The 24302-nt window shown below is 44.6% G+C and overlaps 1 protein-coding gene across 1 annotated transcript in view; it reads right to left on the bottom strand.

The window, feature by feature from the left end:
- Nucleotides 1-14542: 14542 nt before the first annotated feature.
- LOC143482387 (NACHT, LRR and PYD domains-containing protein 3-like) overlaps nucleotides 14543-24302 on the bottom strand; it is a 32438-nt gene continuing 22678 nt past the window's right edge. Inside the window, exons 7-11 of the mRNA XM_076980730.1 lie at nucleotides 17919-18095; nucleotides 17387-17563; nucleotides 16976-17152; nucleotides 16592-16753; nucleotides 14543-14952 (exon numbers count right to left, since the gene is read on the bottom strand). Of these exons, the coding sequence (XP_076836845.1) occupies nucleotides 14931-14952; nucleotides 16592-16753; nucleotides 16976-17152; nucleotides 17387-17563; nucleotides 17919-18095 (715 nt within the window). The 3' untranslated portion in view covers nucleotides 14543-14930. The remainder of the gene's footprint in view (nucleotides 14953-16591; nucleotides 16754-16975; nucleotides 17153-17386; nucleotides 17564-17918; nucleotides 18096-24302) is intronic.

Genomic DNA, 24302 nt, shown 5'->3' with positions numbered 1-24302 from the left:
GAGTGTGTTTATGGGGATTTTTGACCATTCTTCCTGAAGTGCATTTGTGAGGTCACAAACTGATGTTGGACAAGAAGGCCTGGCTCTCAGTCTCCGCTCTAATTCATCCCAAATATGTTCTATTGGGTTGAGGTCAGGACTCTGTGCAGGCCAGTCAAGGTCATCCACACCAGACTCTGCTATCCATGTCTTTATGGACCTTGCTTTCATGTTGGACGAGAAAGGGGCCAGCTCCAAACTGTTCCCACAAAGTTGGAACAATGGAATTGTCCAAAATGTCTTGGTATGCTGAAGTTATTCAGAGTTGCTTTCACTGGATCTAAAGGTCCCAGCTCCTGAAAAACAACCCCACACCACAATCCCCCTCCACCTAACTTTACATTTGGCACAATGCAATCCGACAAGTACAGTTCTCCTGGCAACCGTCAAACCCAGACTCATCCATCAGATTGCCAGAAGGAGAAGCGCACTCCAAAGGGAGTGATCAAGGCCACATTTATTGTCAGTTCTGTATCTACAGAATTGATCTGCATGGCAGCAACCCAAGGCACCTCCTCATCCGACCCCACCTTACTCTCCTGCAATATTACAGAGACCACCTCAGTATATTCACTCAGGTGCTCATTGAGGATGACGGCATAAAGGTACAAGGTGTCAGCATCCATTATCATTTTCCCTCGCCTATATTTGATATTAAGGTGGAAGTCTGCCAGTCTTCCCACCCACCGATGACCTACTACATTAAGCCTTGTGGTACTTGTCATGGCAAAAACCAGACATTTTGTCAGGCCAGTGAAGGACACAGGAAGGTGAAAAGAGAAAACATACTTTATTGCAACCACACAGGGTATACAACAAAGGAGTTGCCTTGAGAACATGCCCTTTTTATCCTCATTGCCCACTTGAGAGCTAAAAACTCAAGCTTTCCAGAATGCAAATGATCTCTTTCCAGCTGGCTCTCACCCCTGGAGTAGTCCATGGCGCTTCCCTCTGAGTGTTCGGGGGATACGACCTCTACGACCCCTCCCCTTCACGGCCCCGGCGGAGAACTCCGAGGGGAGCGAACTCCCCTCCTCCTCTTCCTCCGTGAACAGCTCGCTGTCCGTGTGCTCCGGAAGGGGGACGGTCTTCTTCCTTCTCGCCCTCACCCTACTCGGTGGGGGCGGAGCACACAGAGGAAGGATGGTCCTCTTCCTCCTCCACCTGTGGGTTAGGGAGTTAGCGTAGTTGCCTGTTCTTTGGTTGTTTTGTACTTGTTTTGTAGTTGTAGCTAGTTTTGGTGTCTGGAATTAGAGTGGGATTTACTTTGGTTTGTTTGTTATTTTTGGCCTGGTAGAGAGACCATACTTGAGAGGCTGCGTGAGGACCGGAGGTTGCATGTGTCAGCTGATACAAGGATTCCTGCTGTGGCCCAGGCTGCGAGGTTACATGGGTTGGATGTAACCTCTGTAGGGGGTGGTGGTTTACTGTCTGCTGCGGAGGTTACAGGGCATTCACCAGGCACTTCCCCAGGCATGGATGTAGTTGATTCTTCACCAGCAGCTGGTTCTCTCAGTGACATTGATTTGAACATGGCTGTAAGGCTGAAGGAGTTGGACCTCGCTATTAAGCAGGAGGAATGGCAGACACAGTTGTTGCGTGCCCTGGCTCTTGAGTTAGAGGCCAGCAGGAGTGCTTCTTCCAGACAACCTGCCTTGCGCTCTTCTGAATTTGATGTAAGCAAAAATGTTTCTCTTGTGCCCCCTTTCAAGGAATCAGAGGTTGATTCCTATTTTACCACTTTTGAGCGTGTAGCAGCCACTCTGCACTGGCCCAAAGACATGTGGTCTTTACTGCTACAATGCAAACTGGTGGGTAAGGCACAGGAAGTATGCTCTTCCTTAACTATTGAGCAGAGCCTGGATTATGACAGAGTCAATGCAGCTCTACTACGAGCGTATGAGTTGGTACCTGAGGCTTATTGGCAACGTTTTCGGACTCACCGGACTCACTCATCTGCAGACCAAACGTTTGTTGAGTTTGCTCGTGAGAAAACAGTTTTATTTGAGAAGTGGTGTTCTGCTTCAAAAACAACTAGCTTTCAACAGTTAAAAGAGCTAGTCTTGCTAGAAGATTTTAAACATTCGGTGCCTGAGATGATGGTAGTCCATCTGAATGAACAAAAGGTTGCCACCCTTTCAGAAGTGGCAGTGTTGACGGATGAATATGTCTTGACTCATAGAACAGTGTTTCCTGTGAAAGCTTCATGTTTGCCTACAGAGGCTACAGAGGAGCCTAAGAGGTGAACGGGACAAAACAGGTCAAGGTGGTTATATGCGTGCTGCTCGCGTATTTGAGAGGTCTCCCAAAACAAAAAAAATTACCCATTTAACGCATTTAACACATGAGACACTGTTGCACCGTGGAATGTTTCTCAGTGCACGAGTTCCAGACATACGGATTATATGGACATACAATAAGATGAGCATGATGGAGATGACTGAAGAGGCTACGCTGGTGGATGGGAAATTTAAATATAAGAAACTTCCAGATGGAAGTACAAACAAAAATAGTGCACTTTATGTAGGAAGGAGTTCGCTTATCACAGGAGCACTTCCACCCTTCGTTACCACCTCAACACAAAACATGTTGGGGCTAACGCGCAGGTCAGTAATGATAACTTAGCTGCTAAATGTAATCCTAGTATGAGCAGTGTTGCCAGTCAACACTCGACCACATGTCGGGGTTCAAATTAAGAAACAAAATGTCAAAGTCCACGTCAGACAAATTGACCAATTCACTGGCGAGATGTATTGCTGTGGACTGTAGACCGCTCTTTGTGGTCGAAGGCTTAAGTATGACGTGGCAAGTTTAAACGCCTCCGCTGTTCGCGGAGGTTCGCGCGAGGTGGGCAGAGACCCCCAAAAATCAATGGACACTACACTAAAGCATATACACAAATGACCACAACAGGGCCTGCTACCATGATGACAGTAACTGTATAGTCTATAGATTATATTGTATAATGTACACATGTCATATCCAGACACATCACTCTTCAATGTCTATCACAACTGCTCATTCACAGCATCAACTTGTCAAACACAGTCATCTTAAGCAGACCAGGTAAGTTAAGCACAAATTAGTTTCTGAAAAGCTTTTGGCTCTGACAGTTCTAGTTCTCTCTCTCTCTCTCTCTCTCTCTCTCTCTCATATATATATATATATATATATATATATATATATATATATATATATATATATATATATATATACACACACACACACAATGTGAACAGGAAGTGACTTCACACCAGACTCACAAATATTTAAATATTATAACCGGCCCTCACAGGCCTTCCTGTGAAGATATATAGACACTGTGGTCGCCATTTGGTGAGTTCTCCAGTCCTCCATGAAATTTCTGGATCATGTGTCTTTAGCCAAGGAAAACCAAGTATAACTGGATCTCGGGGAGAGGACACCAGGTAGAACTGTCTCAGCTCTGTGTGGAACATACCAACTCGGAGAACGACAGGCTTGGTACGTACGGTCACCATGCCGTCACCGATAGGTTAACCATTGACAGCACTTATGTGTAGCGGGGGTTTCACTGGTTCAGTGGGAATGCGTAGAGAGTTGGCTAAGTCCGTGTCTAAGAAATCACCTCCGGCACCAGAGTCCACTAAAGCCGAATAGTGATTGGTGATACCACCCCAGGTGAGTAGTATGGGAAGGCTAAGCTGGGACCTGCCACTAATGGAAAACAACGGTGTTTTTATTCTTTCTTGCGAGGGCAATCTGTCTCTGGAGTGGATTGGACGTGTAGGACAGCCAACCCGGAAGTGACCTTCCTCACCGCAGTAAACACACAGGCCTTCGCGGACACGACGGGCCCGTTCTTGCAGTGTGAGGGGAGATCTGCTCAATCGCACGGGGTCTGGGAAAGCATGGGGTGTCTCACTGAGGGGCTTGGGCGACTGAACACGGGGAGTCGACACAGGAGATCTCTCACGGTTGGGACGGTGAGTGGTTAGTACTTTATCCACGTTTACAGCAGCTTGCATGTACTCTGTAAGGGACAGGTCGTCACTCTGACAGGCTAATTCCACCTGGAGGTCGATGCTAAGGCCGCGACGGAACATGGTCTTCAGTTCCGAGTCCCCCCAGCCACTCCCTGCAGCCAACGTGTGAAACTCCCGGGCGAAGTCGGCTGCGCTGCGTCCTCCTTGTTGTATTTCACACAGCCGTGTGCCGATGTCAAGCCCCGCTGCGGGATGATCGAAGACCGACCGAATGAGGGCTGTGAACTGATCCTCCGACTCCAGCATGAAACATAAAAATAGTTACTCCAAAAACAAAAAATGAGTTGTGCCATCAGCTGCTGCATTTTTACCATTCAACTTAATATTTTGTGTTCAGTGAATGAGCATTATGGTTCTCAGTCAACATGTCAAGTCCAAAGTAAAAAACTGTGTTGGGTGAGCAATAGTGGTAGTGGTGAAACTAATGCGCATGCTCGAGAGAAGATTTTCTTGGCGCTTTCTGCACCAAAACTAAAATGAAGACCCAGCGTTTCACCATTCATCTAGAGGACTTCAAACGTTCACTGAGTGAAGTTAATGTGGATCTTTACTAAGCTAACATAACTAACTTGGTGGTGTTTGTTGAGTTTGAATTTTGAACTAGGTCGTATTTCAACATATTTTCCAAACGTATAGTTATCAAAACTAGAGCTAAGCCAACAAGTTGTTTTTCAGTGTTTAACTTTGCTATGAGTTTAGTAATGTTAGTGTTAATACTGTTGTGGTTGGCAAGGACAAGCTACCGATTACGTTACACGTTAACTGTCCATTTGGAATTTAACTACCTCACGTCGGCAAACTGTTAGCATGCGGACTAACGTTAGCTACCTAGCTAGCTAGATCTGCGTAGTAATTAAGCATTTGCTTAAGCCCAATCGATTTCTAATTAAGTACTTTTTTAGATACTTTTTCCAACCACATACAGCTCAGCGGTCAGTTCTCCCGTTTCCCTGGATGTGTGTTGTATGCGTTTTAGTGTCCCCCTCCCTTAGAACCAGTGTGTTTTTGCCGTTAGCGTATTGCTAATAAAATAGCATTGAGCTAACGTTGGTGTCATGGCTCATTCTTGTCCTCCTGACTCGACGACGTTTCAATTTTTATTACATTTATAAAGCAGCTCTCATATGCCTGTTTGGTAATATTTTATGTTTACTTTTTGACATGCAAATAAAATGCACAATTACTTAATTATATTCTGTATAGTTTGAATTTACTTCATAAAGCATAAAATGTATAGTTCAGGCAACTTGGATACTAATGAATAATTACCTGAACTAAACAATTGTAGCTGGAACAACATAAAACATTTTGTTGGACTCACCAGGTGTATTTGGTTAATATATAAAATTTTCTTGGCACAACTTATTTTCTTTAATTAGATTGAATTCTGTAATTGTCAGCAGAACTTAAAATTTGCAATTTGCAGAGCTTTAATTAGACCAACTAAAAAAATTAGGTGCAACGATCGTCACTAAGATTTTTTTAGTCGGTGAGACTTGAAATTTTTTACAGTGTAGATACAACCAGAGAATGCGAGATGTTAATGCATAAACGGAGTTGATCTAATGCCGTTTGTTGAGAGTGGTCTATTCGGTCCTGGGTCGTAACGGGAAGGCAGAGTCTGTACGGTACCTGAGGGCTAGGCAGGAGACGGGGTCGAGGGAACAGGCAGAGGTCGGTACACAGGAGAAACAGCAGAGAATGATAACGCTCGGTATGCAACATGGTTGGCAATACTTCGCGACGAGGTGTTGTGATGACGGTGTATATGAATGCCTGGAATGTGGGCGTGGTGATGAGGAACAGCTGAGTCCTTAATGGCTATAAGGTGACATTCCTGACATTTAATCTGATTACTGGAGTGGAAATAGTAACTCATTATATTACTCATTACTGGAAAAAGTAGTAAGATTAGAGTAATGCATTACTAAATAACGCGTTACTGACAACACTGTCTATAAATGATTGAACAAAGATGCCTTCTAACTTCAGCTGCAGATTTACTTTTCAAATGAAAGGCCTCAACCCATTTTGAAAAGGAATCGGTTGCTGTCAGGATGTACTGGAAGCCATCTGTAGTTATTGGGAGTGGACCAGTCAGGTCTATCCCAACAAGCTCCCAGACTGCAGGAACCTTTGAAATAAAATAGAATTTATGTATTTGCAGTCTGAAGATTAAAAATAAACTTTTACTGTTAAAAAGTTACTACAAGCATTTACCTTAATGCACTCCAGTGGCTGCGGAGCAATCAAAGGTTTGTCCACTTTCTGACACAGATCACATTCCAAAACCTTTAAGACAAATTAGTTTGCATTTAATTAATAACACAGCAAAAACAATTTAAATGTAAAATAAAACAGTACCAGTAGCAAAGCCTCATATCCAATTTAGTATGTCAACGGACATGCCATGCCAGTAAAATCTTCAACATATGGCTTCCTCAGTTTTCCTAATTCCAGAATGCCCACCGATGGGAGAGGAATGAAATTCTTTAAATAATAACATGGCTTCCTCCATGCTTGTAATAATTCTTCCTTTGTTCCCAAAGAATAGATTTCCATCTAATGAAACCACATTAAAAGATTATTAGGACTGGTAAAGATGTTTGACATTTGAAGCATATAACCAATGTTTAACTCCAATGGTGTAAATTTAATATCCATTTCAAAAACACGATGTATCATTTACAGATACAGGTCGATGGTCTGCCTGCTTGGCATTGCTGCCTGACTCACCTCCACCAGTGCCTTGATCAAGTGATCTTTCTATGCACCCCTGAGCATGAGCGGGTCCTCAGTTGGGGACCACCAATCATGGATGTTTCGCTCCTTTAACCCCAGTACATCTCATGGTGGCGAAGCGATGGCAGGGATCCCTTCCTGCCACCCCTTGCTGATGCCCTAGGTGTTAGTGCCCCACCCCCTATCTCTCTTCCTCAGCCACAGCCAGAAACGTCTCTTCTCTGCCTCCTCTGCCAGTTTCCTAATGGCTTTCTGACATCCAGCCCCACTGCATCCAACAAAACCCCTACACCCTACCTCAATGGGGCATGTGATGGTTTCTCAGCCAGTCTCTCTGCATTTGGCCGTCATGTCTGAATACTCGGCATGCTTGGGCTCATTGGCAGCTTCAGTGCCCTGCCCCCATGGCACAGAGAGCTCCACCAATAGAATGGACTTGCGTGGCGCCAACCACATGATCAGGTCTGGGTGGACTGACATCTCCACAATCTCCCTAGGGAATTGAAGTTGTCTCCCCAGGTCGACCCTCATGGTCCACTCACTGCCAGGTGGGAGGAAACCTAATGGTGTTCTGCGGTGGGCAGGCTTGGGGTTGTGTCTGGCTCACGCAGATGGGCAGGCTCACTGGCTCACTCTTTCTGCCTCCTTTCTTCTATTGTGCCTCCTGTACCGTCTCTGGAAAAGTGCGGTCTTGCAGCCAGACAGGATGTGCTGAAGGCTTGCATTGATGGTAAATAGTGAGCAGGTCTCTTCTGCACCGAACTATTGGAGGTTCCATGGACAAGGCAAGGTGTCATAGGTTGCTCTGATCAAGAAGCTGAGCCTGGCTTGGGGGATCTTCCACAGATCGGACCATGAAATTGGCCTGTCTTTGACTCCTTCCCATGACAACGAGCTTCCCTGCTGGCTCTGTGACACAGCCTTAACCTGGAGACGATGTTGCTCTGACCTTGCCACTTCTGCCACCACCATGACTCTACGCTGGTCTTTCAAAGCCTTCGACCAGAAGAGGGGGGGCTCACCTTTCCCCAGCCCTGCTCAGCCCTTCTGGACTCTGCCCACCATCTCATGATGTTTCAGCCTGCTGACTGCCAAGTCGACCCCCTCCTGGACTTTTCACCTCCTCCCTGTACGTACATGGGAGCCAGCAGCTCTCACCAGCTGATCGGTGGCAACTGCAGTGGCAGTTGCAGCATGGTTCTGCCAAACAGCCATACATCAGAGAGGCATCTCGGCAGGCCCAGCCACTTTTAGGTGAACAAATTGGCCAACTTGTCCATCTTGTCTGCCACTGAGGAGGGGACCTCGCACATTTTCAGAGGCCACATCACATTTGTATATAGTACAAATTGGTAACCAGAGCCGGCCTTGACCAATGTGGTCCCCTAGGCGAGATTTTGGTTGGTGCCCCCCGCATCATCAATCATCGGGTTGATTGAATCACATATAAGAAACAAATAAAAAGCAAATGGCTTAAATATTACCGTTGTTACGGTGGGACGAGGAAGGCACAACGAGTAGGCACGGTGACATAGAACGCTTCTTTTAATGACGAAAGTGAAAGTGCTCCACGAATAGCGCGAGCACTTGTACATGTAACAGTCACACTGACACAAGCTTTAGACAAAGACGAGCACAAGACACTGCGCGAACGCACATTATATAGGTGATTAACACAAACCCTCGTGATCTCGAGACAAGGCACAGGTGCGTGTAACGTTCTGCGTGGGGCAGAACAGGGAGGCGGACACAAACGCTGAGTAGAGCGAGATTTATTAAAGGAAATTCCATTGACAGAGTCGAAATACCGGGCGCAGGTCATTTCGGGCAGGCAGTCAGGACACGCCATACTGACGTCATCGGGGGGCGGGACTGCCATACTGACGTCATCGGGGGGCGGGACCGCCATACTGACGTCATCGGGGGGCGGGACCGCCAAGCCGACGTGGCCAGTACTCCCCCCCAAAAAATACTTGGGGGTGTCGTGATGAGTAGCTGGCGGGATCAGCGGTGGTAGGTCCTCTTCCTCAGGGTCCTGGGTGAGCCTGGAAGAATACACAGACACAGAAGCCCCTCGGTGGCTCTCTCTGCGACGGCTCCGCCTCCTCTGAGGCGTCGGGAGCTCGCAGAAGCCATTGAGAGCCAACCGAGGGTTAAGCAAACGCCCGTCTGTGCACTCAATCCGTCTGCCCGCGACTTGTACTACAGGTTTCTCCTCCCTATAGTGATCAAGCCGGGCAGACACGTAGCGCTCAACAGGAGTCTAGACTTCCGTGTTCCCACAGCGCCAGGGGAATTTCTGTCTCTGGTTCGTTCACGCTGCGATATCGGAGAGTTGAACAGGACCGAACCAGCCAACATCACATCGCAGTGAGTCTCACCTGAGTCTCGCTCCCTCGCTGTGTCCTTGTACGATCGGTCTTTATGTAACGTTCTGCACGAGGCAGAACAGGGAGGCGGACACAAACGCTGAGAAGAGCGAGATTTATTAAAGGAAATTCCATTGACAGAGTCGAAATACCGGGCGCAGGTCATATCGGGCACGAAATACGGACAGACATAGTGAACACAACAAGGAAGACTCACGGAACAGCAGCACTATGGCGAACAGGCAAAACACAGAGAAAACAAAAAGACCGATGACCAGACTGGGGAAATCAGGGACTATATGAACATGAACTAAACAAGGGACAGGTGATGGCAATGACACAGGAGCGTGGTAACTAACAAGGAAACACGGAGACAAACGAGCAGGGCGGGATGAACAGGCAGGGAACACAGACCCAAGGGAATCCGGAGTGACAGCCAAGGGAGGGGGCGTAGCCCTATGTGACTGTGCGACTACGAACACGCTCACAAACTACCCACACCCACGGAACTACAAATATGGACATAACGACACGCAGACAACGTAGCGGCACGCCCACAGGGAAGGGTCCGGAGCTGTGACCGTGACAACCGTATATCAAGCAATAAATATAGGTGTTGCACAAAAAATATTTTAAAACTATTTTACATAAAGTAGTGCAGAGAACAACTTTTAAATATTAATAATAAATAAAAAAATAAAAAAACAACAACTACCACCAGTGCAAGTCAGGGCAAGTTGCCTACTGCAACATTGTTATTATTTCTAAAGTGCATCTGCAATGAACAGAAGAGCATATGTGTGTTTTTGACGCTGTGGCGCTGGAAGAAGGATGACACACGAATCCAGTCTCAGACACAAACGTAATATACAAATAAGCGCAGACAGCGCACGTAGAACGGTTACAGGCATGTGTAGAACTCTAACAAAGACAAGCATGGGACACTGCACGAACGCACACTAAATAGACAGACCAAATAATCCCCGAGTGATGACGAGACGAGCCACAGGTGAGACTGATTAACACACTTGGACACAATCACACCCACAAAGATACACAGACGCAGACGACTTGACGTAGACGACATAAACACACGCCCAAAGGGGAGGGGTCAGGGGCTGTACAGTGACATGTTTTAATATATATTTATTTTAAAACTTGCTGAGCTAAGCTAATGATAGCACCTACTACGATTGGGCAGTATGATGGCAGCATTGTAAAATTGTGGCAGTATATTAACCACGTGATGTGATGCAACGTGCCAAATATGTACTTTGAAAAATGGAGCAATTAAGACATTTTGCCCATCCATTAAAAAGATCTGTGGGCGGGGTCAGCAGTTGGAGCTTCTAATAAAAATGAGAGCCAATGACCATAGTATTAAAACACGTCCACACCACTGTTGTCATCATCGCGTCTACTATGTGCAACATACCTACACAACTTCTGCTTCATTTAACCATCAGTTGCCAGTCAGTTAGAAGTCCAAACATCACAATAGGTTCACAAATGTCAGCAAATTATTAATAGCTGAACACTTGTCTATTATAAACATCCTGCAATTCCATCCTTTCCGCTTATAAAACCTGTAAAAAAAAAATAAATGAAAAAATTAAAAAAGGGTAGTGCTGGCTAGGAGCTGCTAATTAGCTAACACGAGCGAAAAGCTCACGAGCCACAAACCACACAGAACTGATGCACGAGGGCCAGCGAGAATACCCTGAGACCATTGGGGCACACCCCCACCATTCTAATTCGAAATATTATTGGTTGATTAAATATAATAAATAATAATAATAAAAGCTCTCTTAATGTAAAAGTCAAGGGTATGCGACAGATAAACAGAAGCTCCTGGGGGAGGTCCTTTCTCTTTTATCTAGAAACAACGGTGTGAAATATTCTGATTGGTTGATATTTAATTTCAGCAGTTTTTTTTCCAGCACAAGCTCAAAAAGTGGATTTGAAAGCCGATTTAGAGGAAAAATACAAATTATTGGTGAAGCGTTATTAACATATATTACATATAATAGACAAAGCATCTTTTTTAAAATCAATGGACCTTTCACTACACCACTGGTATAGTGTTAATTCACCACATATTACCATTATATTACCTCTGTTTTTTTGCCGCATTTCTTCCTCCACTTTTCTCCTTTTTCTACCCTAGGCACCCAAGGACTTCTGGCTTTACGGGGATCTTTACGGGGAGATGTCACTCTGTGGCGTTGTCTTTTCCCCCCCACAGAGAAACAGTAACGAGGTGTGCAGAGCGCGCAGGTTGGGACGGATTGGCGTGGGTGATAGGTGTGTTGTTATTATAATAATGATTAATTTGACTTAAAACGATTGATTATTAATGATTATTAAACAATGAAATTATGATTATGTGGACTTTGCTTGTTTTCACATTTATTATTTGTTCATTTGTTGAAACAAACAAAAAAAAAAACACATGCACGCGAGCGCCCTCCTGGACAGATGGCGCCCCTAGCATTTGCCTATGTTGCCTAATGGAAGGTCCGGCCCTGTTGGTAAGTCCATACTTTGTACTTGCCTGGGAGCTGCCTCTCGTTGATCCTGCCCAAGTCAGCAACCTTGACATACATGAAGCTGTCTGGAGGATGGTGGCGATGTCATCCATGTAGCCTTGCACAGGTGGAAGCCTTTGGCCTGTTGGTAACTTCGCTCCTCCAGCCATCTTCCTTGCCCCGATGAGGATGATCTCAAAGGCTGCAACAAACAGGATGGGGGAGATAGAACACCCTATGGTTATGCTAACCTCCTGTCGTTGCCAGCCTGTTGTGAAGACCTGGTGGGTGCAGCACAGCTGGAGGTCTGTGAAGTACCTGGCCACCACGGTGCAAATGCAGATAGGGATGTAGAAAAACTCCAGAGCATAGTCGATGAGCTGATGAGGGATGGACCCGTATGCGTTGGCAAGGTCCAGCCACACCACATGCAGGTCCTTTCGCTCTCTCTTTGCTCACTGGATCTGCTCCCCTCAGAAGCCTCCATAGGTGTTTACAAACTCCTGGGCAGTACTTGTGTAGCTTGTAAGGTACACCATTTGGGTCTGGGGCTGAGGCTGCTCTTGCTTTGTGGACAACTTCTTCTACCTTGCTGAGCTTGGACAGAGTGGCATCAAAGAGGTAAGATGGCTGTGACTGTGAAGAGTATGCTGAGATGATGAATAAGTTATATATTTTACAATTAAAAACTAAAATGCATACTTATAAAACCATAAAGTGATCAGTAACATGTACCTGGCTTTCTAAAACACATTTAACAAAAGTATCGTTAACACCTGAATAAACCAAATAACCTCTCACCTACGACCAGAAAAATTATATATTTTACGATTAAAAACTCAAATACACACTTATGAAACCATAAAGCAATCAGTAACATGTAGCTGGCTTTATAATCCACATTTAACATAAGTATCGTTAAAACCAGAATAAACTCCAAATGACCTGTCTATGAGAAAAACTCCAAGAGTAGGATGATTTTTCTGTGAACGTCGCCAAGTGTCCGAGTGGTGGTGTAACTGTCAAATCAAATCAAATCAAATTTATTTGTATAGCGCTTTTCATAACACTTGTTGTCTCAAAGCAGCTTTTTCAGGATTTACAAGGTTAACAATACTATGGGTCCAAATCCCTAATGAGCAAGCCAGAGGCGACAGTGGCAAGGAAAAACTCCCTAGATTGTGGGGAATAGGAAGAAACCTTGGGAGGACCAAGACTCAAAAGAGAACCCATCCCCCATTGGGCAGCCCGTTAACACACAAATTACACAACACCAGAGTACGTTGTGAGCAATTGGCTGCCGCTTCTCGCCAGTGTGTGATTGGTTGACTGAGATTTGTAGCTGTGTAACAATTGTAAAGCGCCTTGGGTATCCTGAAAGGCGCTATATAAATTGAAACATTCATTCATTCAAACTATACAGACGAATACACCAGTCAACTGTGAGCTGCACATGCGCAGTACACACTGGTAGGACGTTTTGACGGGTAGGATAGATTTTCAGAACACTGTAGCTGCTGACTATTCGAGAAAAATACCAGAACATTCTAGTTATAAGGGTGGTACGTGGCCAGGGGAGTCTCCCTCCAGATCAACATGGAGAGCCGCGAGAACACATGCTTTAATATTAAATGCACTATAAATATTTAATCGATAAAACAAATACAATTAACTTGGGATCTACCACTGTGGTTGTGTTGTTTGTGTTCCCTTTATTTGTCACAGTACGGCGGGCCCCCTACTGGTCGCCTCCGTCTACAGCGGCAGCTGTCCTGTTGTTGTCGTGTTGTGTGCGTCCCTCAGGTGGGCGGAGCCCGCGATTCGTCTCACCTGAGGGTCTTGTTTATCTATATATATATATGTCTTGTCTTTGTACCAGTTGACCGCTGGTCATTATATCCTTCATTTTGATCAACGTCATGGGTTTTTGGTTTGCGCACTTTTCTATTAAACCATACATTTTCCCTGAGACTTGGCATGATCGCTTCCTTTTTGTTTCACTCACCCTGCCCGTCACATTATTTTTTTGTGCAGAGTAAATTTATTACCTTCAGACTACATTTTATTGTAAATTGTAACTTTCACATTGTGGTAAACAATTCCTCTTATTCCACCTCCATAATATCAGTGTTGATGTGTATGGTGGAACTTGAGAAACATAAAACAAAAGTATAAAAACATTTTTATTTTTCTGAACAATTTTACTGAACATTACAATCATATGGCAGCAGTTTCAGAACAAGTGTGTGTGTGTGTGTACAGTTCAGGTGTGTGTATGTGTGTCTGTGTGTCCTGGTGTCCAGATGCTGGAAGACATGGGGATAACACCAGGGTATATACAGAGATTCTTAAGTTGAATTTAATACCTTTTTAATACCTTTTTACCTATGACTTAAAGCAGCTACTGAAGTGGCCTCTCAGATGTTGCTAATCACTGGCCTAAACCAGTCTTTAAACAGGCATGAAAATGGGTCAGGGGTTAAAAATGTGAGAAGACCGGGGGGGGGATTATGTTAGTAATGAAACCATTACTAACCTAATTAAATCCACTGGGAAATGTACGATCTGGTAAATGTAATGGTAAATGTACGCTCTTCTGCCTTGTCCCTGCGTAGATAGCACTAGGTTCTCGTCCCACTTAGCACTAAATGAATAACATGAATGAAGAACATTCGTATGATTGGAACGCAATTTGGCCTCTATGATTGGTTCTGGGCGGAAATTGCTGGTCATTGAAATTGCCGCTTTCGGAAGTGCTCAATATGATTAATTAAATATGATAATTATATATATATATATATATATATATATATATAAATCACCTCCCCCCCAAAAAAAGTCCTCGGGTCTACACGATTCGCGTAGGTCACCCTTTTCAACTTCAAAACGGCGAATTTCGCCGAAAGGTGACAGATTTTCATGCGTGTTTAACACAAATTCAAAAACATCTAGGCAGCTGGATGAGCGTTCGAAAATGTAATACCTCGTCAGATGAAGCTTATTACTTTTTAATACTTTTTAATGGCCTTAATTTTGGCCAATTGAATTTACTACCTTTTAATACTTTTTACAACCCCGCGGACACCCTGAGCACACAGTCCTCTTTACTGCAGTGATGATCACACAATCACACTAAGCACACACACAACCATGGAGACTCATGTGTACAATCATGTGTGTGTGTATGTTTGGTCATCCTCTTCTCTGTATATGATACACAGACCAGGTCATCTCCATGGTGTCCAGATACTGTAAGACAAGAGAATTGGACAGAATCATTAGACATGAACACTCTCAGACCTCAGACTCTATACACAAACTAGGGATGTCCCAATCTGATCTCAAAGATCGGAATCGGGCCAATCAAGGCATATTTTGACTGAACTCAATCACTTATACTGATCATGAACCTAAGACTGATATTTTGTTTAATGTCAGAGGTCATGCAGGTGTTGTAAACAGAAAGCAGGATGTGGCTATAATGTCTGCTGTGTTGAAATACTTTAAATTGGAAACACAATGTCAGGAATGTCACCTGATTGCCTCTCGGACTCAGCTGTTCCCCATCACCACGCCCACATTCCTAGCATATTTAATCACTTCCGTCCCACTTCCTAAACGTGAAGTATTGCCGACTATGTTGCCTACTGAGCGTTATTCCCTGGTGTTTGTTCTACTGTGTACTGACCTCTGCTTGTTCCCTAGACTTCCTCTCCTGCCTGACCCTCGGATACTTATCGGACTCTGCCATCCCCTTAGGCCTCGGACTGGATCGACCACCGCTACATAGCGACAAGAGCTATTACCCAACACAGCCTAGTGTCTTCGTGCGCTACTATTGCTTACATCATTCAAAATAAAAACATTGAACAAGGGTCCCTCTCCGTGTCTTTCATACGTAACACATAAAAAATAAACACCCAGCTGATTATAGCTCATTTTTTCAGGCAACTCGGCCAAAGGCTGCACCTAAGCAACATACATTAGCAGAATTTTTTTTTTTAGAAGGGAAATTTTTTCGAGCTTTACAAAAAGGTTAGTGAACACCTGTGAGGTGTTTTATCGGATGCTATTGAATTTATCACCGTCATTTGGAGCTGTGATGTTTCTCTGATGCCATTACTTAGCCCCAATGCATAATGGACTGACTCTGCTTTTGATTTAAAGCATGTTCATCAGTCTCAGAGCAGAGCATGTAAAACAAGCAATCAAGGAAATGTTGAAGACTTGGAAAATAGACAAGCAACGGGTTCAGGTTATTTTGCGTGACAGTCCAAAAACATGGAGCTTAGGTAAATTGGCAGTCCCAAAAATTCTCCGAGTGTGTGTCTGTGTCTCTCTTTATTCAATAAAAACAAGTTGTTGTCTGAGTGTGTGTGCTTGTATGCCCAGTGGTGGATGGTGCTCTGTCACTAGGGTCTGTCCTCTCTCTCCCCTTCCTGCACCCCATTAAGTCCCCCAGGGGGCTGTGGATCCCAATAGAGAGTACGCTGTGCGCAATTGGCTGCCGCTTCTCGCCGGTGTGTGATTGGTTGTCTGAGATTTGTAGCTGTGTAAACAATTGTAAAGCGCCTTGGGTATCTTGAAAGGCGCTATATAAATTGAAACATTCATTCATTCATTCAATGCAAGAAATATGAAAAGCAATGGATGATATGGGGGTACAAAACATGGGCTCCACCGTGCATATGCTTCATCTGGTTGTACACAGGGGGCTGCTTTCTCAGTGTAGTGTCACAGACACACTGGCTGACGTGAGGAAGCAGCATTGACCAGAGAATCAAGAAAAGCACTGTTCTGGAGGCAGTGGATAGACGCTTCTGCCAGATTGAGACTGAGCCACTCTACTGCATGGCCACTTTAGTGGATCACAAAGTCAGTAACTCACTCTAGTTTCTCCAATGTACAGTGAGCAGAGAGCTGCTTCACTCCTGAGTCTCCTGGTTTATTGTGGTTCAGATTCAGCTGCCTCAGGTGTGATGAGGGGTTTGACCTCAGAGCTGAACACAGAAAAGCACAGCCTTCCTCTCCAATACTGCACCAAGACAGACTGTAGAGAGAAAAACTCTTCACATTTACAGATCAACACACACACAAACACAGACACTGTGTATGTATTCAAGACAGACATGCAGTGATGTGTGAGTGGACAGAGAACAAGCCAGAAAGTATATGTGAATTGTTACAGTGACAGTGTGTCTCAAAGAAAAAAGGGGATATTGACTGTATGTGTGTGTGTATGTATAAAAGAGTCAGTAAGTCAGTAACTCACTCTAGTTTCTCCAGTGTACAGTGTGGATCCTCCAGTAGAGCAGAGAGCTGCTTCACTCCTGAGTCTCCAGGTTTATTGTGGTTCAGATTCAGCTCTCTCAGGTGTGATGAGGGGTTTGACCTCAGAGCTGAACACAGAGCAGCACAGCCTTCTTCTCTAATACTGCACCTAGACAGACTGTAGAGAGAAGGAGAAAAACTCACACTTACAGATCAACACACACACTCACACAAACACAGACATTGTGTGATAGTGTGTCTCTGGAAAAAGGGGGATACTGACTGTGTGTGTGTGTGTGTGTGTGTGTGTGTGTGTGTGTGTGTGTGTGTGTGTGTGTGTGTGTGTGTGTGTAAGAGAGAGAGGACATTAACTGTGGTGTGTGTATAAAAAGTCAGAAAGTCATTAACTCACTGTAGTATCTCTAGTGTACAGTGTGGATCCTTCAGTAGAGCAGAGAGCTGATTCACTCCTAAGTCTCCTGGTTCATTGCGTTTCAGATGCAGTTCTCTCAGGTGTGATGAGGGGTTTGATCTCAGAGCTGAACACAGAGCAGCACAGCCTTCCTCTCTAATACTGCAGTTAGACAGACTGTAGAGAGAAGGAGAAAAACTCACACTTACAGATCAACACACTGTCACACAAACACAGACACTATGTGTGTGTTCAGGAGAGACATGCAGTGGTGTGTGTGTGTGTGTGTGTGTGTGTGTGTGTGAGAGAGAGAGAGAGAGAGAGAGAGAGAGTGAGAGAGAGAGAGAGAACAAGCAAGAAAGTGCGTGTATGTGAATCTAATCAATACAGTGACAGTGTGTGTCTCAGAGGAAAAAGGGGGATACTGACTATGTGTGTGTGGAGAGAGGGGATATTGTCTGTGAGTGTATGTGTGTGTTAGAGAGAGAGTGGATATTGACTGTGTGTGTGTGTATGTGTGTCAGTAACTCACTCTAGTTTCTCCAGTGTACAGTGTGGATCCTCTAGTAGAGCAGAGAGCTGCTTCACTCCTGAGTCTCCTGGTTTATTTGTGTTCAGATTCAGCTCTCTCAGGTGTGATGAGGGTTTTGACCTCAGAGCAGAACACAGAGCAGCACAGCCTTCCTCTGGAATATTGCACATAGACAGACTGTAGAGAGAGAGGAAAAAATCCTCACATTACAGATCAACACACACATGAACACAAATACCACACACGTGTGCATGCTCGCACACACATGCACCAACACAAACACACACTCATGGTCATCTTTGATCACATCAGTGTCTAACTTCACGGAAGACATAGGGATAACGTGCTTACAATGAGGCATAATATTAAGGCGAACTGATGAGACGAATCGCACACCAACATAAACGAATGAAAGTACAAGAACTAACCAGAATGAACACCATTCATAAACACAAAGAGCAAAGAGTGTAACTAATCTCACACACCAAAACTACCGGGAGAGACACAGGAGAAACTAGAAGATGGATAAAGGGACAAGATGACAGGGGAGCGACTATGAACACTAACATGAGATGCAAATCTACACATAGCCAAATGAACATCATCATAAGTAAATGAGGACTTACGAACAAAGACCATACAAACAACAGAGCACTGAACACTGAACCATGCAAACACTAGAACTCACAAACATGGACTTAAACATTGATAACAAAATGTAACTACTAAATATCCTAACTAAATATATCCTAAATATTATAATATATATCCTAAATATTACCACGCGTCTTTAAACATAATACGAGGGAATGACACATGAACCATGAAATACTCCAACTTTCAAACACTGACCCACAAGCACAAACTCAAAATGAAGAGACTGAATACACACACAGATTAACAAAACTTAATGTACGGTTGACAATACGTACAAGGGGCAGAGTTACAAAAGAGGTGTAAACAAAACAAGAACAGAAGCAAAAACAAAATGTAGACTTGAGTGACACAAAGAGCCAAATGTGACAGCTCACGAAACAGTGTTGCCAACTTAGTGACTTTGTCGCTATATTTACCGGAGGGTTGAACGTAGAATAGCAGTTCCTGCTAACTGCTACTTTTATGCTAACATTTAACAACACCTCAAAAATGTAATTTTTGTAAAAATAATTTACAGTATACAAAGCATTAAAGTCATGAAGTTATTTTGAGAAGTGACTGCCTATTTCAAGGCAGCAGTAGTTGTTCATTTGTTCAGAGTTCATTTGTAGTTCTAAAATATTGAGGGTTTTTTACTCTTTTTTTTCTTTCCTGCTACATTATTCTTTTACAGCTTCATGTATTATGCAAATTAGGCAATGATGTCATTTAGCGACTTCTAGCAACTTTTAGGACAGCCAATAGCTACTTTCCTTACTGAGGAGTTGGCAACACTGGAAGGGTAAACTTGTGTAATAGACTAACAAGACTATGGGAGAAAGGACAGGTCAATAAAAAGGGGAATTCAATCTAACAAGGTAGACAGGAGTATTGTGGGAGTTGCAGTCTGATAACACAGTGTCAGGTGTGATGGGAGGAGCAGACGATTGCTGAAAGAGCAGTGTTTTATTGGACACACAGGGTGTTATCCTCTCAGAAGAGGTGGAAAGAGATACACAACCCACAAAGCAACTCGAAGAATGAATGAATGATAGTTAAACAGAAAACAGAATACACCAATACAAAAAACAGACAACTGGGAGAATGACAGAAACAGCCAAAGCACAAAGACATATCGGTGAACATCCATAGACACAACTCGGTAGAGAAACATGGTGTGAACTAAAGTCAAACTGAGACATTAGACAGAACAGAACAGATCAGGCAGACACAACAGGGGTGACACCAGGAGAACTAGAGGGAGACACGGAAAAGTGAGAACAGGAAGCACCTGAACCCAGATACACCCACAACATGGAAATACTAGGAGTCACAGGCACTAAGAAAACAGACTCAGGGAAGGACAACCAACTAGAGGACCAGGGGAGAGTAGGAAACACAGACACAGCAATACGGCAGATGAGATCAAGCACACCAAAGAACAAACAGGCATAGAAGAGGACAAAGACAGACAATGATCTGGCAGAAATGAAAGGTCTGAATACACAGACTAATGAGGACATAAACAAGTCTGACACTAATGACTAAGACCAAGGGGGCTGAACCGGGTGTGGAACAGGAAGTGAACAGAACGCACATGGAAAGGAAAACACGGAAGAGAGAAACTGACAGGGAGGTTATTGACAGTGGGGCGGGGCTAGACATGACACACGGAGATCAGAGTGGCCACTTCATGGTCACTTTTGCAGACATACAACTGAGGGACTAGAAAAATAGGTAACACTTTACAATACGGTTCCTTAATTAATGTTTAAGTACTTATTAACTAAGCAATAGGTAATGGAGAATTATCATCATAGTTTTACCTTAATTACTCTTCACTATAATTAACTACTATGTTAGGTCACATGTAAGTAATTAATAAGTAGTCTTCATCAATTTTCGTAACTACTTACTTTCAGGTTCCTTAATTAATGTATTAGCTAAGCAACAAGTAATAGAGAATTATCATCATAGTTTTCATTAATTACTCTTCACTTCACTGTTAGTTCACATATAAGTAATTAATAAGTTGTCCATCTATTTTTGTAACTACTCACTCAACAAAATCGCCTTTGTAAGTTCTCTCACCTATCTCTAGTCTCGTTGCATATGTTATGTATTATTGTTGAGATATGTAAGTGTGTGTCCTGTCCATGTCCTTCATCAGTTGTTGTTCGACCTTTGTCATGAGTGTTGTGTTGTTCGTTTTCATCACTGCTTTAAACGCATCCTTACATACAGGCTACACTTTACTATTATACACTGCACACTATAACACTTCCTCATGTAATTACAGGTCATTACAATGAGGAGTACTTAGTGCTTAAGGAAACTGTACTGTTAAGTAAATACGTGATTACTTATTCTGAAGTTACTTACTGTGACGTTGCGAGCAGGCAGGATACCGAGACGGGAGCAGCTTTTAAATCAGGGATGAAAACGAACAACACAACACTCATGACAAAGGTCGAACAACAACTGATGAAAGACATGGACAGGACACAAACTTACATATCTCAACAATAATACATAACGTGTGCAACACACTAGAGATAGGTGAGAAAACTTACAAAGCCGATTGTCTAGACATCGCTAGACACTCACACAGGGGCATACCCAAACCAGCGCACATGCACACGAAGACCCGCCGGAGTGACAAGTACATAAGCATTAATGAAGGACTGATTAAGTGAGCAGTTACAAAAATAGATGAAGACAACATATTAATTACTTATATGTGAACTAACAGTGAAGTGAAGAGTAATTAATGAAAACTATGATGATAATTCTCTATTACTTGTTGCTTAGCTAATACATTAATTAAGGAACCGAAAGTAAGTAGTTACAAAATTGATGAAGACTACTTATTAATTACTTACATGTGACCTAACATAGTAGTTTATTATAATGAAGAGTAATTAAGGTAAAACTATGACGATAATTCTCCATTACCTATTGCTTAGTTAATAAGTACTTAAACATTAATTAAGGAACCGTATTGTAAAGTGTTACCGAAAAATACATTCAACATAACCAGGGAACAAAGAACTAACAGGTAATTCGGGAAAGCTGAGTGAACTGAGAGAGACTGAGTGCGGAACACATTGAGAACACAGAGACAATGACCGACAACTAGGAAGACATTAGAAGAGGCAATGACGAGGGGCGTGAGAACCGACTGACAGAGGAGTGGCCGGGGAACACAGGGAAAAACCAAACATGAATACGTGGAGTAACAAAGCAAAGACATGGCAGGTAGTCATAAGTCATTTGCTTGTCCTCACTGGTTGTCCCTCAGGTTATGACAGGCTGACACAGATCGTGCTACGTGTGTGATCATTTCACTCTTCTCTCCTAAAATGTTCCGCAGTTTCTCAGTGTCACTGCAGTGCTGGAACTCAGGGGAGATGCTCATTACTTTCCTGTAGAATTCCTTTCTAATGGGATCATATTTAGGACATTCACTAAGAAAGTGCAGCTCTGCCTCCACCACTGAGAACTCACAGTGGGAACACAATCTGGTCTCTGTGGGTAACCAGCTCTGTCTCCCACCACTGAGAGCTCACAGTGGGAACACAGTCTGGCCTCTCTGGGAAGCCAGCTCTGTCTGCGCCGACCAGTATCAATAGCCAGCCTGTGATCACTGAGTCACTATCAATATCTTATTTATTTCTTTATTTATTTAACAGGGACAGTGCACATTAATCAATATTTCAGTTTCTACATACATGTAAATGTGCCGGAGTTAGCTAATTGTCATCCGTAGTCCCTAGGCAGGTTGCTGTAAAAGCCTATGTCAACAGCTCAATGAAATTTACAAACCACCACCACCCACACACAATGGCATCACATAGACATCACATATCACACATCACATCACATATATACACATACATAGACATTATGTCACGTTGTGTGGGGGCCCCCTACCGGTCGCCCCCGGTTACAGCGGCAGCGGTCCTGTTTTTGGTCACGTGATGTTCGTCCCTCAGGTGGGCGGGACCCGTGATCCGTCTCACCTGAGGGTCGTTTGTTCGTCTATATATGTCTTGTCTTTGTACCAGTTGACTGCTGGTTATTATTTCCTTAATCTGGAACCATGCACGGGTTTTTGGTTTGCACACTTTCTATTAAACCATCCTCTTTCCCTGAGACTTGGCGTGATCGCTTCCTTTTTAGTTGCTCACACCTGCCCGTCACAGAATAACCAGCCACCTTTCGGAAGCCGCCAGTCTCCTTTGCTTTCTCCTTCGTTCGTAGTCATGTCTCGTGGTAAGTGTTTGTCTACGTGCTGTGTGTTTGTCGTGTTTTGTCCGAGAGAGTGTTGAGTCTGTCCCCACTCGTCCCGCCGTGTTTAAATGTTGTTTGTGTTAAAACCCGTAAGTCACACGGCGGTGACTAGAGCTGGGGACCGGTAGACTCCGCTCTCGCCCAGCGAAGGGACCGGTGCCTCACATTGCGCACGTCCGTTGTTCGTTATCGTCTGTATGTATGTCTGTGTGTGTACGTTGTGTTGTTGTAATAACGACGCGGACGTGAGCGAGTGTGTGAGTGTGCCGTGGTGTGTGTGTTTCGCTGGTGGTGTTCGTGTGTGTATGTAGAGGGGTCCACCGATGTGTGCTGCGCGCTAGAACGCGTGAGACGCGTCTCTCTGCTCCTTTCGCCTCGCTCCGCAGAGCGCGCGCATCGGTGGGTCCTGTCCGTTTGTTTGTGTTCTGTCTTTGCATGTTCGTTTTGTCCTAGAGTGTAGCATGCTTTGTTTTATGTAATTCCTCTCTTGCACCCCTCTTCACTGTGTGTGGGGAGGGGCCCATTAGAGGTCCTGTGCCACTGGATGTGGCACGGAGGGCATCTCAGGTGCGTATATGTTGCATGTTGTGTCTGTGTTTTTTGTTTTGTTATTCCCCAGAGGGGCCCCCCCTAAATATGTTTTTGGGGGGGAGCTATGGGGTTCCTGAGGCTCGACATGTGGCTCAGAAGGCACTGCTCCATCAGGAGACCTGACTTTTGGGAGGGACCCCTGAGCAGGGAGGAGCCCCTGTACCCCTTTCTAGGCTGAGGATGCCTGGGGTGTAAGGACAGGGTGTCTCCTCATGCCAAGAAGGGGTCCTTTCCCTCCTGTGTAAAAGGGGGGTCAGTGGTCAGAGCAGTGCACGTTTTGTGTTATGTGTTGTCTGTGTGCGTGTGTGTGTGATGTGTTGCAGGTCGCTCCTGGTGGTGGACTGCGGCACTCCCGGAGACCCTCTCCTTTGAGCTCGGGGTGACCAGCGTGTCCCTGATGCGGATTGCCAGGGCCCTGGTCTCTGGCGCTCCTGGGTTGGGTGGAGGAGTCCACCTTGAGATGAGGGGCCCCGGGAGGGGTTCTCACTTTTCCGTGTCTCCCTCTAGTTCTCCTGGTGTCACCCCTGTTGTGTCTGCCTGATCTGACCCCTAGCGAAAAGGGCAGGGGTCAGCTCCGAGCGAGGAGGTAGGTTCGGGAGGTAGTCAGTAGAAGCCGTGGCCGCACTCCAGTGTGGTGGCCTGCACACATCCACACCTGTGACGTTTGTTGGGCCATGTGCTCCCGGTCCGCGCACAGCGGTGGGGCTTAACACTAGAGCTCCTAGAGAAGCGAAAAATTTCACAGGGCTTGGTAGGGTCCATGTAGCCCACTCCCCTGCTGTGAAGGGATTAACGCCCATTGTCTTGGTAATGCGGTGGAAGCGGCTCACCCCCAGCTCATACGCCTGCCAAAGCACAAGCTGG

This window comes from Brachyhypopomus gauderio, chromosome 18, assembly GCF_052324685.1.
Source record: "Brachyhypopomus gauderio isolate BG-103 chromosome 18, BGAUD_0.2, whole genome shotgun sequence".
Lineage (NCBI taxonomy): Eukaryota > Metazoa > Chordata > Actinopteri > Gymnotiformes > Hypopomidae > Brachyhypopomus > Brachyhypopomus gauderio.
Note: the sequence above shows the minus strand (reverse complement) of the source record. Positions and strands in the feature narration are given on the sequence as shown.